The sequence below is a fragment of the Helicoverpa zea genome, chromosome 23 (assembly GCF_022581195.2).
Source record: "Helicoverpa zea isolate HzStark_Cry1AcR chromosome 23, ilHelZeax1.1, whole genome shotgun sequence".
NCBI classification, from domain to species: domain Eukaryota; kingdom Metazoa; phylum Arthropoda; class Insecta; order Lepidoptera; family Noctuidae; genus Helicoverpa; species Helicoverpa zea.
The window spans coordinates 4,451,402-4,468,305 of NC_061474.1; the positions used below are offsets into that span (position 1 = coordinate 4,451,402).

Genomic DNA, 16,904 nt, shown 5'->3' on the forward strand with positions numbered 1-16,904 from the left:
TTTGTGACCAACGTGATATTCGAAGAATTTTTACGATTATTAACGGTGAAAAATGTTATGAATGGAATGCGTGCACTTGAATTTGTTTTGATTACTGTTTAGGTTTTAAAGGATGCCGTTAAATACATTCGAATATTTATCAAGTGTCTTTATTCTACGTATGTCATTCCTTGTGCCTTGTGCTTTGTGCCTTGTTTAATATTTTAATTGTTAGATAATTAAAAATCTTTAAATTCCTACTAACAAAATAATACCAAAGAGCAAATTAGCAGCAAAACTTTATCGATACTAATAACTCCATGACGGAGACCTATAACTCAACCAAAAACACCTTATTAAAGGGCTTATGACTAAGTCATAAGCTTTAACTGACAGTATCGCGAAACTGTCTCAAGTATCTTATTCCCACGAACTACAATAATACTGTTAATAACGAACGATCAAGTTGACCGCAGTCATTTAACGACACAACCTCTATTTTGAAGTAAATGACGTGAAAGAAATCGCTTACACTCGCCGATTTGGTGATGAAATCGGACCTTCTTCCCACGCGAGAAAAAAATTAACTATGATTATACCTGGCCGGTGATACTTTTATCTATGGTATGGATACGGTTGATCTGTTATGATTTTTAATTCTTATTGTGCATTTTTTTTTTAATTTTAAATCTGGAATGTTTCTTTTTGATGACCGTGTCTTATGATAAATTTTGGTCCTTTGAGCTTTTATCAGTGCATACATACATAATCGAGTGGAATAGAAATTTTAATACGTTATAAACTTTAATAGCGAACCACAACGTGAATTATAACTTAACTTAGGTCTGTAGCCCAAAAATAAATTCATAAATCTCTTTTCAGGTCACAAGTAGTATAAGTTGAGCTTAAATGTTCTACAAACAAAGGCAATCCCAAAACTAAACATGGAAAAATTAAGTAAGTGGAACACAACAAATATCATATTCGTACTAAATTTCGGTCGCTATAATCTCGCCAAACGGAGGCACCCTCATGAATAAAACTAGCTGGTGTATAAATTCAAATTTCCTCTTCTCCACACGCTCATTTCCATATCTCGGCCTCTCTCCCCCTATGCTTTATTATTAAAACTCCAGTGCAAAAACCGACACCCAAGTTATTCGCTATCTACGTTCGGAAATGGCATTATCGGCCGCGCGGCCCGAGGCGCACACGTCTCAGCCAATAGGGCATTCTTATCAGAAAATGACTCATTTCAAATGACAGAGTGTTCTAAAGCACTTTCAAATATAGAAAGCCGCAACCGTTGCCGTAGCCACGTTCCAAACTTAAACCCTGTATCGAAGCGCCTGCGGCACAATTTACCGTGCCGTTGTGTCACACAGTTAAGGCTCATAAAATGGGGACTCTCGTAGCGAGAGGAAATTGGAATAAGAAAATTTGGGGTGTAAAATGAAAGATAGACGAGTGCTAATTTCCGGCTATTACTACGTCTCTTTCTTTCCCGCACATTTATTGCGGGGAACGTGTTTGGGGATCGCATATACTGTCTTTTTCTAGCGTGTAGGGACTTTACTATTTAATAGAGCGTATGGTGTAATGTAATGGAGCTCTGGAAAATTGTGTATCGTCTCCTTTTTCACGTTGTTTGCCATTGATATTGGTTGGGATAACATTGAATTATTTAAATTGAAGACTTTTTGTTATAAGTAGAAATATGGAATGCAAAAAAACATTTTCTTATTTCCTATCAAGAAAAATTTTGTAACTTATAATATGTAAATATTGATAGAGTTACATAAATAATATTTTATACAAAGTTACTCGAAACACGGTGTCATAATATTCCGTTTTCTGCGGTAACTCTATTCCACATTGCAATAATAATATGATTGAGCGTCAATATCTCGAGCGGTCTGCTCCGGCCGAGTCCTCAATAGCAAATGACGCCTCCGACCGCGTTGCGTCAAACGCTACCGGAATTTATCGACTACCCGCAAACAATTCGCCTCTCCGCCGGCTATATTCTATTGAGGCAACTTTGGAAGCGAAATTATTGTACAGAGGATTTATTACTAAGCGGAAAGCGGATCAGGTACAGATGCTAAAATAGTTATCCTAAGAAGCGTAGATTAGTTAGCGCCAGTAAAATTTCTCAGACTGAGTTTCCCGAAAGCCGTAAATAAGATTGAAATGAACATTAATGGGCTATTGGTTTAGGTCTTAGGTGTCTGCACAGACAATGTCGTAAACGTTAGGGTTAAGTTTACAATAATTGTTGTGTGGGTTTATACGGCGGGTAACGGAGCGTCTGTGAGCGTAGACAGAGCCCCATTGTTCCCAGTTTAAAGTATAAAGCAAAACTGACGGATATGAGTACTGCATCTAGTCTGGCTATTTAACTTCGCCTTGTTTTAACACCCATTAGCGTATTTACACCAAGCTTAAAATAAAATCATTATTTGAAAAGCCGCTTAATAATCAGACATTTCTAACGCACTCTGGTTGTATCTTAATCGCTTCCCCATGTAATGCGATACGGCGCTATCGAGGAGCTATTAACACATTGTATTCGCTCGATAAATGAAATCCCGACACCCCTTGTTTGATTTCTACTATTAAACTAATAATGTAATGTGATTAAAGTGTGTGCCCATTTAACAGCCATCATTTATTTTCCTCGTGGCAATTTACTGATAAAAATAATTGGCACGATATCAAATCATAATTAAATTCTGTAAATGATATATTTGGCTTTGAATGACGAAAAATAATTTCTTTCAAATTAAAGTTCCTGATCGATAAAAAGCCGAGCCTACAATTAATTCAAATTGATTTCCACTTAAGCAAACGTTCGCCGCGAACGATCAGAATTTCAAATTCGACTTTCAGAAAACGCGGCCAGCATGGAGTAAAGGTTCTTTTTTGATTCCAATATGCCATTTAAACTGAACGCGCCAAAAGAAATAGTAGTTGCAACCGAGTTAGGTTGGCCAGCCTGATGCTATCTTGGCAGTTGGCACACCTGACCGACGCTAATTGGACAATAAATCAATTCTTTCCCGCTTCTTATTGGCGAATCGTGGCATTCCAATATTGAAAATTTGGCCGCGCGATATTGACAACATGATAAAAAACAATAGGCGGTTATCTTTTTCTTTTGTGTTCATCTCTGGACTCCGGTTCTTATTAAGGCTAAATCGTTTTATATTTTGTTTGTGTCAAACCCAATGTCTTATCGGTTAGACAATTTGTTTTTGGAAGCTCGTTATTGAATTATTATATAATACTGATATTTTGTATAGTCTCAAATTGATGTTAGATTTGAAATAAATCTCATGTCATTGTTGTTGGTTGGCGTGTTAGGAACGTGTATGATGTATCGGTTTAATAAAATTGCGGGAGCGCTATAATCGGAATAAATAACATTAATGCAGCAAAGAGCGCGGGCGTCATCCATTATTAGAGTTATTAACAAAACGGAACGCGCGCCCGGCTAATCTGGGCGCGCTCTGAGCGTAATTAAATTCTCAGAACAAGCGAGCTATTAAAGCGAAACGGTAGCGCGACGCCCATTACGAAACGGAACGTGCATAATTATTTCGTTCCCGCCTTTTTTTCTTATTCTCATTTCGATTTTCGAAAGCTCGCGCTAATGTACCGTCGCTGCCCTCTGGCACGAAGTCTTGTAAACAATGTTCTCGTAAAATCTCATTCAATTACCGTCCGCCTTCTTAATATACTGATTAGTTTTCGAACTGTTAATTATATTCGGGCGCGAAAGCCCATGGAAATTAATAAATACTTGGTTATGTCGTCTCAAGTTGCAGTGGAAGACGAGGTTCTATATAAAGTCTGTAGCGATAGTGGTAACAAAAAGCGGGTAGTTTTTTCTATGCAGACCACCAAGGCATTCAAATGAGGCATATCATTAGCCGTATATAAACAATGTCGTAAAATGACAGGTAGCAGAGCTTGTCACATCGTTGGTATAATATTATTCATGTGGTGTTATCGTCTCGACTCATCTACCGTTCTTCGTACTGTTAACATGTATTTTGACAGATGACATAAGTTTGGCGCCGTATCGCCGGTTTGTCATCTCGCTACGATGAAATACAATTCGGATGTAATAATAAGCTCCCGTCTTACGTTCGTTGATAAACAGACTCGTGTAAATCAATGTAATGGTGTTATTGTGACGTCAGTTTCGGTTCGTATTCACTGGGAACCTTTTGTTTTGCTATCATTTCGTGTGCCTTTGTATTGTAATAGACGAGTAATAAACTGTGCACATTTTGCGCCAGTTTGTGTTTATGTCAAATTATGTCAACCACTCGATCACAATTCAGTTAATAGTTATACCTACACCAGTTAATTATATTTGGACAGGATTCACAAAAGAAACTGTAGCCATTTTCAGGTGCCAGTAAAGAAAAAAAAAACTATATTTTGATTGTTCAAAAATCAAAATCTTGATTTGACAAATAACGATTTAATTTGTTGTGGAAAGTTGGCACTTCTGCAGTTACGAATACGTTGCGAACCTCTGCGACGGCAGCAAAATAAATTCTACTACCTACTTAACTGATTAAAATAGAACTAATTATTTAAACTACTTCAACGAATGCAAATTAAATACTTCAGGGTAGAATGCTATAATTTTCTACGACAACTTTCCGTATCGAACGTCTAGCTGCTAGGTAGACAAAAAATAGAATGTGATAGGTGCTCTACTAAGGAAAGATATGCTAATTTCCGAAGGCAGTGAGCTAGCAAACTGCCTGTAATTGTTAATCTTATTTAGCGACAACAATTTTATAATAGGTGTCTCTGAGTTTTCTAAGGTGACTGAGGAGGATTTGTTTTTTTAATCTTCTTTATTGTTATTGAAATGATTCGTAACAAACTTTCAGCCAGGACATAAGGAAGTACCTAGGTACATACCAACCTACCTATACTCTCATGCGACCTTTAAAGCATGCAAAATACATATATATGTACCAGCCTAATGCTAAAATTTAGCACACAATGGAAACTAAAAACGAATCATGATCTTAATAAAAAGCGTAATGTTTAAAAGTTCAGTATACTCAACGTTGATTGGTAGTTGACTTCCATCGTTTTTCACAAAAACGAGAACGAGAAACTGAGAAAAATATTGTTTCGATATTTTCCTATCCTTTGAATATCACACATCAATATCACAAAATATATTGATCTAGTAACAAATATTTTAAATAAATAATACCTTCAACACCAACTAAAAGTCCATCCAATTCTTTAGTCCCCGATATTATCAGACCAATGCATCAGACGCGCACGAGTCAAACTGATTGGTACAAACCTTACATGATGTATCTCTGGTCACAAACTATGCTAGCAATGCGCCTTTGACAAATATGTATCGTAGCACCACTGACATCTGTCCTCAGGTGCTTTCTAAACAATTATTTAAATTAATAACAGACATGTGGGCTTGTTAATGGTTGTAAGCAACTAATTATATTTAGGGCTCCTTATTTTTACCTGTATTCCGTGTCCTTTTTTAGTTTTTTAGATGCAAGAGACAAATGTTGCCTATACAAGGAGAGGTCTAGCAAGGTTTCACTACATAACATGGACAACACAGGATCAGAGTTGGGCATTGACATTGGTATGAAAAAAAGAGTATATTAACATGTATGTTAAGTATGAATGTCTGGCTGGAGTGGGGAGAAACAGTACTTAACAAATTACGTGCAATCATTCTAAAATATTTGTGAAATTGCATGTTAAAAAAATATAAAAAAATACATTCGCGCCGGACGCGTACAATTTTGGTGAAATCTTGCCATTAGTGTGATAGCTAATGATGACACAGGGCAAAACATAATTGTTGTGTATTTCAAGTAGATCGGGATCATAGCCGGAAGGTAGGAGATGGAAAAGATTTTAGTACATAAGTACATAATGTAAATTGGAGAACATAAAGTTAGGCTTTTAGTATTATGATGACAATTAAATGAAAAATACTTCTGAATGGGCCATACAACAATTAGATATTTTTTTAATATACTTTTAATAAAAAAATATATAGTTATATCATGGTTATATACATTTTTGTGCCGCTTGGCAACACTCAGTATGTCATGAGTTATGTCAATGTCACTGTTAGTAAACTGTCAAACTTGCATATACTTGTTTGTTGTTAAACGCATAGAAACAGTTTTTAAACAAAATTATATTTATAAATAAACAATTAATATAAGAAATCGTGATTAAATAAACTAAATTGTAATAAATTCTGTAGTTCAAACTTACAAAATGGCTGACGACGATGGTAATTTTCTATAACTGGTTCCTAACCTCCAAAACTTTATTCCTTTTAGTTTTGTTACTTGTTGTTCCAAGCATTTACATAAGATGCCTTATTTCAACCAAATTATTAATAAAAGGCTCTAAGCTCTAATTCCATCTTAAACCAAATAAACAAGGATAATTCTTCTTTCTGGTCGTTCCCTCAATGCTGAGGATCGTGACTGTATGTCAATCTTCTCCACTCGGTCCGGTTCTGTGCCATATGTACCTCTCCCTGTATCTGGCCTCCAGTCACCTCTTTGAGGTGGTCCACCCATCTAGCTGGTGCTCTTCCTCTAGCGCGCTTCCCCTCCATTTGTCCGACAAGGATAATTATCCAACAGCAAAATGACTGTTAATACATTAGCACATAACTTCAAAACAAGTCATAAAGATATCTCTATATTTTGGTCAGTTTTGACTCCAGTACTTCACATTTCCTCGTCCAAGACTTATTTAAGACTTAAGACCACCAGTTCCAAAGAAAAACTCACCTTCATCCAACTTTTTTAATTACATTTCTAAATTCCTAATTCAAATTTTTCAGGTCCGTCAGATAGTAGCCTTTTAGTCATAATAGTGGACACGAACCCAAACCAGAGGTATATAACGGAGGACCCAAAGGTGCTGACTAACTGCCTAGATGCTGTCATAGCATTTGCCAACTCACATCTCATGCAGAAGTCGAGGAATGAACTGGCTGTTATCGGATGCCATTTTCATAAGAGGTAAGGTTTTAGTAGACATGTTTAAGAATAAAAATTGGGAGTAGCAGTTTGAATTACTTGCATAAATAATTAAGTATAGAGCAGCGGTTCCCGAATTCTTTTGGCTTCGGAACCCTTTTCGTTTAACCATTTTTCGGCGGAACCTTAGCTTAAGTAAGAAGTAAACTAAAGACGTAAATACACTTAGGTACGGGTCGTGGCGTGTGGTAGTGCACCAAATGGTTATATGGTTAGAGACATATTCAGTAGCATGGCTATCTGCCACACGGGCCAGAAAACAATTTAGCCGCCCTTGACTTTGTGTATTATATGAATAGTTTTCAGTTTGAAGGCTGACAAAGTAAACGCAAAAAGAAATAGATTGGGTTTGTACAGGTGCGATTTTATTTTAACTAAAAGAAGAAGTTCCAAGCACCCGCTAGCATTGGAAGACATTCAGCGGTAGCCGTTATCGCGAGCGAAGCGAGCGCGAATTTTTTTTAGTTTAAGTACCTATACAAAATAAACAAAACCACTGTAAATTAATAAAGTCTCAAAAAGTACAATATCCACACAAAAAAGCAAATGAATAAGAAGCAGCTAGCGAAGAAAGCGCTATTGCTTTTTCTGAACCGGAGGAATAAAACTAAACATCAAAGGAAACCTCGACGGAAGAGCGCGAAATTTTTTCGGTGTTGGATTAAGAAGCAATTAAACGAACATAAAAGCATCACACGTAACACGGAGTTGCGAGCGAAGCGAGCGCGAAATTTTCGGATTCGCGGAGGTGCAAAAATTGGAAATAATGACACACTTTGATTCATGGTAAAAATTGACACTGGAAATACTCGAATGTCATTTCACGTCCTGTCAAATGTATGAAAACGTATAATCCTGGCGATGAAATAAGCCCAAAAAATGGGGTGATTTTTGACCGACACTCTACCTACTTTTGCCGATTGCCGAAGACCTGGAGGTATTAAGTTAATCTACAATTTGTAAAAAACGGAATTAAATTATCTGCTACCGTGGCCTTCCCCCGCCACTTGTCGCGAACTCGTACCTACACTCCCGAGTGGTACCCACCTACATGGTGCCTAAATGGAATTTTGGAATGCAATTTTTAAAACAATTTAATTGAAAATGAATAATAATTTAATATTGTCAAAAGTGAAACGATTTACCGTATGGGAATCTTGAATTTTCTACGGAACCCCTGAAGGCCAATCACGGAACCTCAGGGTTCCGCGGAACCCCATTTGGGAACCGCTGGTATAGAGTATTGAGTATTGAGTGAGAATAGAGAACATTTTACTACACATAGTGAAATGGGTTTATATTTAGAATCACTTGTTAAAGCATATGTATTAATTGTCTTATGTTTATTTTTGTAATAGTCATTAAACTTTTAGAGGTACTCATTGCCAATTTATTGTTGTATAATAAAGCTGAAAATGAGTCCCAGGATTTAATATTACAAGTCCAATCAAGAATGTTTTTTATTTTACAGTGAATACCTGTATCCTTCGCCTGGCAAACCATTGGATGTTAGACAAATTGATGGCCAGTATGAATTGTTCACATTAGTCGAGAAAACTATTAAAATGAGGTAAAGAGTTACTAAATAATATTTTAGATCAAGCATGATAACTATTTCTTTAACAGTGTTCAAGAAATAAAATTATTGAAATATTTGCTAAAATATTGCTTGAAATATGTTTTGTTGACAGAAGTTTCAGCTTACATAACTATCTGATTCCCGTAGTATCAAACATTTATATTCTTAAGGACTTGTTTATGTATACTCATATAAAGTGCCACTATCCAACCATTCAATTAGTAAAATATTATAAAATTAACTTCCAGGTTGGTAAATCTAATAAAGAGTCAGCCACAAGATGATAAGCCAGGAGAATCACTGCTGGCCGGTGCAGTCGCTATGGCTCTCTGCTTTATAGCTAAGGTTAGTTAAAAAAATCCAGTCAGTTCATGAAACCTTCCATACATATGATCAAAGAATGATACTTAACATTATGTACTAAAACCTCTGTTACCTATGAACACAGAATAAAGAGCTTTGTCTTTGAAACTACCATGGGACACCACTTATCCTTGAAGAGTAGAATATGTTCTTGCATATTCCAATTTCTGGATTTTGGAACACCAAAGCTAACATTATTTCCTATTTTCAGTTAAAAACTTGCAATGAATAAAAAGTTAAGATTACTTTGCACTGCTCAACTCACTATTAAAAGTCCACTTTTCAGTACAACTTACATAAAATAATACTTGTGTAATATCGATACCTCCCACGTAAGTTGTTGTATCTTCAAAATTGTAATTTTACACTACGGAGTTTTAAAGATTGACACTCGCGTCAAATAGTCTTGCTTCAATATATTCTTTTCAAATTTTGCATACACATATATTTTAAAGTGCTTTCAATGTTTGCCTACGATTTTTTTGTTTCATAGTTGTAGTTTTTGAGATTTTGTTCATACAACATTCTAGACTGTAATGTTACCTTACATAAATGTTGTACAGGATACTTACAACCATTTACAGCGGAAAACAATATTTGCATTTAACTGTATGTGCTAAATACTATAGTGTACGTTGATATAAATTTAATATTTTGTGGCAGTATGTGTACTTCCATATAATTAGGGCTTAGTAAAAAACAATTTTTACATAGGATGTTATTTATTATTAAAATAAAAATTATTATTCTCTAAAGTAACTCTGAAATAGTAACAATTCAACATAATTAAAAAATCTAAAAAAAACACTTTCTTCTGAGATCAAATAACAATCAAGGTTCTAGGTTAATTATATTACTAGTAAGATTAATTATTCCAGTCTTTTATTTATTAAAACTTTGATACCTATATTACGTTAAAGTTACTTAAACATAAAAAGAAATAAGGTATCGATGAAATACTGTGTGATACCTCCTGTCACAACAGTCTTTAAACAGTAATAAAAATAAATTGAAAACGAAGTATTAAAGACCCCGCGGGGCTATATATCCGAATGCTCCATGGAGAGTATACTGTCCCCCATCTCCGGCCTGCCGGAGTGAAGCATGGCGGGGGATAGGTCTCCCGCCTCTTGGCTTGCCTTCATCTTCCGGTCAGAGTGGAGTCGCTAGAGCAGGGTTAGCAGCTCTGCTCGGAGGGTAAGTGCCTCGTGGTAAGTGGCGAGTGGGCCGGTGATGCTGGACCCACAGGGAGCGCGTGATCTGCGTTTAAAGTCCGCCGAGGTATCCTCACCCTTCAGCCGCTCATGTACCTTTTGCCCTCTTGTTGCGATTTAGCGACTGATTCCCGGGGGCCCAGTAAGTGAGTTGGCGAGTCTCCACCTGCCATTTTTACGTATACAAACATTGTTAACGGCAGGTGCCATAGTTCCCATAGTTATCCCCATTCCCAGTCCATTACATTAGCATCCCATCACAATAGCCCTAGTAGTTTTATTCCATATTCAGCAATAGTTTAGCACGGAACCGGGGATTGTCTTTGGGTACGTTCTTATAGTGTATACAGGGATAATAGTCGGTTTTGTGTCGCCATTTCATTAAAGTTGTCTCAAAAGGGCTTCAGCGTGTTGGCTTCGGCCCCACGTTCGCCTTCCGAAAATCCGGGACTCTGTACCCGCGGTCGAGTAGAGACATACAAGATAATAATAATACCTGTTGCCCTCTTGTTGCGATTTAGCGACTGATTCCCGGGGGCCCAGTAAGTGAGGTGGCGAGTCTCCACCTGCCATTTTTACGTGTATTTATTACATTGTTATCGGCAGGTGCCATAGTTCCCGTAGTTTCCCCATTCCTAGTCCACTAGCATCCCATCATAATAGCCCAAGTAGTTTTCATCCATAGTTAGCAATAGTTTAGCACAGATCCGGCGATTGTCCTTGGGTACATTTATATAGTGTATACAGGGATAATCGTCGGTTTTGTGTCACCATTTCATTAAAGTTGTCTCAAAAGGGCTTCAGCGTGTTGGCTTCAGCCCCACGTTCGCCTCCCAAAAATCCGGGACTCTATAGTCTCGAATCCTGGTAGAGACAAACAAAAATAATAAAAAACTTAAGAAACTCTACTACTCCGAATCAGAAGTTTCACTATCGGAATGCGTTGCTACCACAACTGGCAGACTCCTGAAGAAGTCATGATGTGTAGCTGGGATAAGCCCACTGTTACAAAGATCTATTAAGTTTATAGATTACGAACTATTTGATATTACGGACAGTGGACTATTTGCTTGTGGAGTTGAACAGCTACTTGCATATGTTGGTGATAGTTGAGGTACAATATCCAACACTGATGAATTTTCTTTTTCTATGTAGTACGGGCAGAAGTTATTGTCACAATCATAGTCCAAATGATTAATGCTACAGGTAGGTGAAGGATGAGCTGTTTCAAGAATTACGGAGTCATTAGAATTTGTAGTGTTTGTTATCTCCAGATTTTCAAAAATGTCAACATCTGATATCATTCATCTCAGATTCATTAAAAGTAACTGGCAACGGAGAATCTGTAATAAAATGTAATGGTATCAATTTCATAATTATCTATTGATTACTGAACTAAATTCGGCCCATGATCATCAGAACTTTAAATCAAAACTTTTTAGAGCGTGGTAAAATCATCAAAAGCATCCAGAGCAGAGCGGGAGGGACTGTCAGACTTGTACTGACTAAAATCCACGGTGTCCTTCAATAGCCCTTTACCTATATTGTTGTATGTCATTAAAAAAAGAAATATCTTCGCAACGTAAAATATAGTATGTCAACATACAATAATTATTTGTGCATGTAATTCAGACGTAAACTGTTGTATGTATTACTTCACATATAATTTGTTATTATTCAACAACGTAAAGTGTTTTATGTGATTATACGACGCTGATTTGGTATCTTCTAAGCGACGTAAGTTGTTGTAAGTAATCTTTAAAACAGTTTAGGTTGTTGTCGTTATAAAACTACATAATTCTAAAATATCGTTATAAATTATTAATTACGTAAAAATCGACGATCATAGGCGCGCGACCTCTACGCTTTATGAAGTCCGGCGTGAACTGTCGCATGTCATACATACGCGGCGCGAGCGCGCAACGCACCCCGCGACGTCGCCCGCGTGAACCGTTGCGGAGGTAGATACAATGTTACACGCCGCCGTTGTAATAATGATACAACTTAATACGTCTGGTAAATATACTTAAAAAAAAATTTTTATTATTTTTTTTACTCTTAACGCATATAGTAGGCAAAAATAAGCGGTTTGGTTTAAAAAACGTAAAACATGCATATTGTGGGTTACAACAACTTACGTGGGAGGTATCGATATATTTGTTATGTTTTAAAATAATATAACCTTTCTTTACTATGTGCAATCTACATCTCTTTAATTTTTTTTACATCTCAAGTTACCTTTGTTTAATAATTTAATCTAAATCTTTATTCACTTTTCTCCTTTCTTATTTGCACATACATTGATAAATAAATAACTAATTTTCAGATTCGTCGTGAAGCGCCGCCCGGCCTGCGTTTGACTAGTCGAATACTAATAGTGACAGGCAGCAGTGACACGGCCGCTCAGTACATCAACTATATGAATGTCTTCTTTACAGCACAGGTATTTCATTCCACAATTCCACATATTTATTATCTTATGTAGAAGCCTTTGCTAATAACATACCACAAAGAAGTGTATCATAGATGATAAACAACCTATAATTAAATTATTGCGTCAAAAAATTGAGTAGGAAAATGGAAAACAATGAAAAATTATTAGGTCTTGTTTTTAATAGGGATTGTTATATCCTTGAGTCTTGACCGTAATAACCATGTTATAGCACTCCTGCAAATAAGTTCTGATCAATTTCTGTTTAGTTCCTCTTGAGTGCCATACAGTATAATGATATACTTGTCGGAGACGGTCAATAGTACGGACACTAAACGAGACGCAAGCGCGCCATCTGGTGGCGCTTTTAGTGAAACAACATTTTGGCGCGCTTGGCAGAGTCGTGGTGGTCAGCGTGGCGTCGACGGAGCTCAGGGTTCGTTGAGTCGTCGTGTTGCACACATCTCGAAACTGCCCTACGTCACGTCTAGTGTACCTAGCGTTATTGCCTAGTGTTGTAGTACCGTTGTAGATCCATATTGTAAAGTGTGTAAAGTGTCTTTTGAAATTAAAGTGTAAAGGTTCTTCTAACCTAACAGACAGACATGTGTTGCTGGGGAGTTTGTTCCGCCACTTCTTCTCCCCAGCCAAAACACATAGGAAGTGGCGAAGGGCGGGCTTTTTGGGGGCTGTCTTTTGTTCTGACTAATTTGAATAAACGTTTTTGAGTTTTGAGTTCTTTTGAGTTATCTCTTTGTGCGATTACCCTAGCTGATGTCGGGCAATAGTGCCATCCTGATGTTTCCCCTATCCGACATACTTAAGACAATTTATTATATGGAACCTTTTTTTTGAGTGGTGAGGGAGTGTCAGACTTTCTGACTAAAACCGGTCATATTCCTTCGTAGACCATTTATGTACCATGGCCAGGGTCGCGGTAACTCTTTCGAACAATATCGCAGCCCTGGCAGGCATTATATGAAACCTCAAATTGTATTCTCAGTCTACAAATGACCTAATCCCATATCCACAGAAACAGCAAGTACTAATAGATGTGTGCTCGTTAGACAAGCATTTGAGTTTACTACAACAAGGCTGTGACATCACCGGTGGGTTGTATCTCAAAGTACCCTCACTTGAAGGACTGCTGCAGTATTTATTGGTGAGATACATGTTTTCAATATTTCTTTCGTTTCGTTTTCAGTATACTATAGAGTGGTCACTATAAAAATCTGTGGTAGTTAGGGGGTATATATGAAAATATATACTGAATATTTCTGTCTTCCCTAATATTTCCCTACTTGATTTTATGAGGGATATCATGGGTACAATATGTTTTCGCAATTATGTCTAAATCAACTATTTAGTCGATCTTTGTTGCGGTACTGACCTTATCGTTAAATAAAACAAAGACTGAGCCTTTTTGCTATAAAACCACACCATTTCTTCAAAATAAAATACCAAAAAACTGAAATAAATCTTAAAAAGTAAGCCGTTCACTTCTTATAAACCATTTGCTTTCATCAACCTCGCTCCATCCCTGAAAATTTCTAACTAAAACATTACCTTACAGTGGGTGTTCCTCCCGGAGTCGTCAGAGCGTACAAAGCTGGTGCTTCCCGGTCGCGGCCGCGTGGACTACCGCGCCGCATGCTTCTGTCACAGGGAACTGCTCACTATAGGATATGTGTGCTCTGTCTGTCTTAGTGGTGAGTCTATCAGTACTAATAAAATAATAATTTGACTTTTTTTTAACGACGTCAAAAATCATCAAATGACCCCTCCCGCTGTGGGTTAGCAGCGGTGAGGGAGTGTCAGACTCTTACTGACTAAAAACCATCGTGTTCCTTCGTAGGCCTTTTATGTACCAGGGCCGCGATAACTCTTTCGAACAATCCTGCAGCCCCGGCAGACCTTGGCCCTGCTGGGGAAGTCTAGAATCCTCAATAGGAGAATAACATATTGTTAAAAAACAATAGTATTCTATACCCCAAGGGAAAAACGGTACCCTAATACTATGACTTCGCTACCCGTCTGTAATCAGGCTGTATTTCAAGAACCGTGATAGCTACACAGTTGAAATTTTTCAAATGTTGTTGCTGCTGAAATAACAAATACCTACTAAAAACTGGAATAAAAATAAATATTTTAAGCCCTCCCATACCTACAACTAATGTGATTTGATAGCCGTTTTCTACGCACTGGTAAGGAACCATTCGTGCGCGAGTCGGTCTAGTATAATCATCGGCACGAATCTTGAGCAGGTGAAGGTCAGCCTACACCTGCGCAGAAGTAATCTATTGGGTCCCTTTTGTGGTATGAAGTGAGGCGCGGGGGCGGGCTAGAGCGGTGATTGGCCCGCAGCACATCGCGTCATAGCCGTCAATCGGGATTGGTTCTTTGCTAATAAATCACTTCTGCGCAGATGAAGGTCAGCGCTCAAGATTCGTGCCGATGATTCTACAGCGCCTTGGACGGTTTTTAATGAATTTATCTGATTTCATGTTTTGTTTCAGTGTTCTGCAAGTTCAGTCCTATTTGCACAACTTGTCAGTGAGTATTTGAATGACTTATTTCCTAATTCATACATATTTATAAAGTCTTCGATAGATGGAATATTAAATTGGCTTTTAGAGGCCTGAATAGTGGTTTCATATGGCCAATGTTATCCCACCTTTTTTGACGTGACAACGTCTTATAAATCGATGGGGCCGGCTGCACGCACGAAAAAACATGACTCATGCCGCGTTACCTCGCTCTGAGGCGTTCCGTTTACGGCTTGAAGTGCAAGCGAGAGCACGCAACGAGAGACAAGGAGGCACGATCGGCCTCCGCTTTCGGCAGCGTTCGACATCTGACGATCAATTTCTTATGACGTTGTCACGTTCGACTATCGTCAGTAAACCGAATTTACAGACAACCGTTTTTTCTCCTGTTTTTAATTTTATTCACAGACATATTTTTACGTTTACATTTCTTTTCAGCACGGTGTTCAAGATTGGCGGTCCATTGCCCATTAAACCGAAGAAGAAGAAAATGAAGGTTTAGTGTGATCAGTGATAATCCGTTTGTATGTCCTTACTGTAAATATAGCTATATAAGATTTTTATAAATCAAATCTTTCATTTTAACTATCCATGTAGGTTTTCAAAAAGTCATAAAATATTTTTTTATGTTAGGCTGGAAAAGTCATTTTTTTATTCAGTTTGGAAATATATATGTTTTATCCTTCTTTTACCTTGAGAACAAATGGCGTAACGTACTCAAAGTCGTGTTCTTTATAAAGTACACAGTTAATCAAAAGTCGAAGTCCTATAAATAGACCAATTATTATCACGTGAAAGTAATATTCCAATTATACTTATAATAAACAGATAAGCAATTCCAGTAATTTGCATACAATTTGCAACAAATACAAAGAAATGATGTTCTATCGTTATCGCGCTTTCGAATGGTATCAGTTAATTACCGATAACGACTCGTTATCGGTTTATCTTTCGTCGATGATCGGTAAACTGCCGCCGAACTTACTGTTCTTATTGACACTTATCTGTAGATAAAGGTTTTGTTACCACTTTATTACAAGGGAGGGTAAAGATTTTGAATCTTTACTGATGTTAGTTTTTTGAAATGTCTCGTAGAGTAAACGTTTGATGTAACCGTCCGTAAGCAAAACAAATCGTTTCTTGTTTATAGGATCTGGGCATTCAAAATATCCAACGATGACTAATTTCTGAAATTGTAGACAGTCGCGCTGATGAATTTCCCTGTGAACATCGCAAAAAAAATTCTCAAGTACATTATAGAGGTACATAAGTATAATTCCTTTGTACTGACGTGTTTGTCTCTACTATGGGGCCATAGTCCTTTTTCTAAATAGCCTGGTCTGATTCAGATAGAATTTTCAATACACACCTATATATTTTAATGGATGGAAGTTGGTTCGGACCTTGTAGATAGAGCTACTATCCGTATATTATGTTAAGTAGGCGATATGACGTTGGTTTGTTTAAAAGGACAATGCCGGATTTTGTATGGACCCTGTCCCCACCCACCAACAGACTTGAAACTAGTGTCATCGGAAGCGCATCCTTCGATAGATCATGATTATCAAAACGATTTACTCCAAATTTATGGGGTTTTGGAAATACACGTTATGATAGTCATGATCTATCAAAGGAGGCGCTTCCGATGACACTAGTTTCAAGTCTGTTGGTGGTGGTGAAGGTGTCCTCACGACATCCTACATTGCC

The 16,904-nt window shown here is 37.4% G+C and overlaps 1 protein-coding gene across 1 annotated transcript; it reads left to right on the top strand.

Annotated features, from left to right (window-relative positions):
- Positions 1 to 6,123: 6,123 nt before the first annotated feature.
- LOC124641799 (general transcription factor IIH subunit 3) lies at positions 6,124 to 15,764 on the top strand. The gene is made up of 9 exons (XM_047180021.1): positions 6,124 to 6,301; positions 6,866 to 7,046; positions 8,536 to 8,634; positions 8,892 to 8,988; positions 12,547 to 12,663; positions 13,685 to 13,813; positions 14,225 to 14,360; positions 15,168 to 15,204; positions 15,636 to 15,764. Exons 1-9 carry the CDS (start codon positions 6,286 to 6,288, stop codon positions 15,697 to 15,699), a joined length of 876 nt encoding a protein of 291 aa, XP_047035977.1. The 5' UTR covers positions 6,124 to 6,285; the 3' UTR covers positions 15,700 to 15,764.
- The last annotated feature ends 1,140 nt before the right edge of the window (positions 15,765 to 16,904 follow it).

Excerpts from the sequence above, each read along its gene's own strand:
- LOC124641799 (XM_047180021.1), top strand. Across the intron at positions 7,047-8,535 it reads GGATGCCATTTTCATAAGAG|TGAATACCTGTATCCTTCGC; the intron begins GTAAGGTTTTAG and ends TTTATTTTACAG. Across the intron at positions 12,664-13,684 it reads ATGTCTTCTTTACAGCACAG|AAACAGCAAGTACTAATAGA; the intron begins GTATTTCATTCC and ends CCATATCCACAG.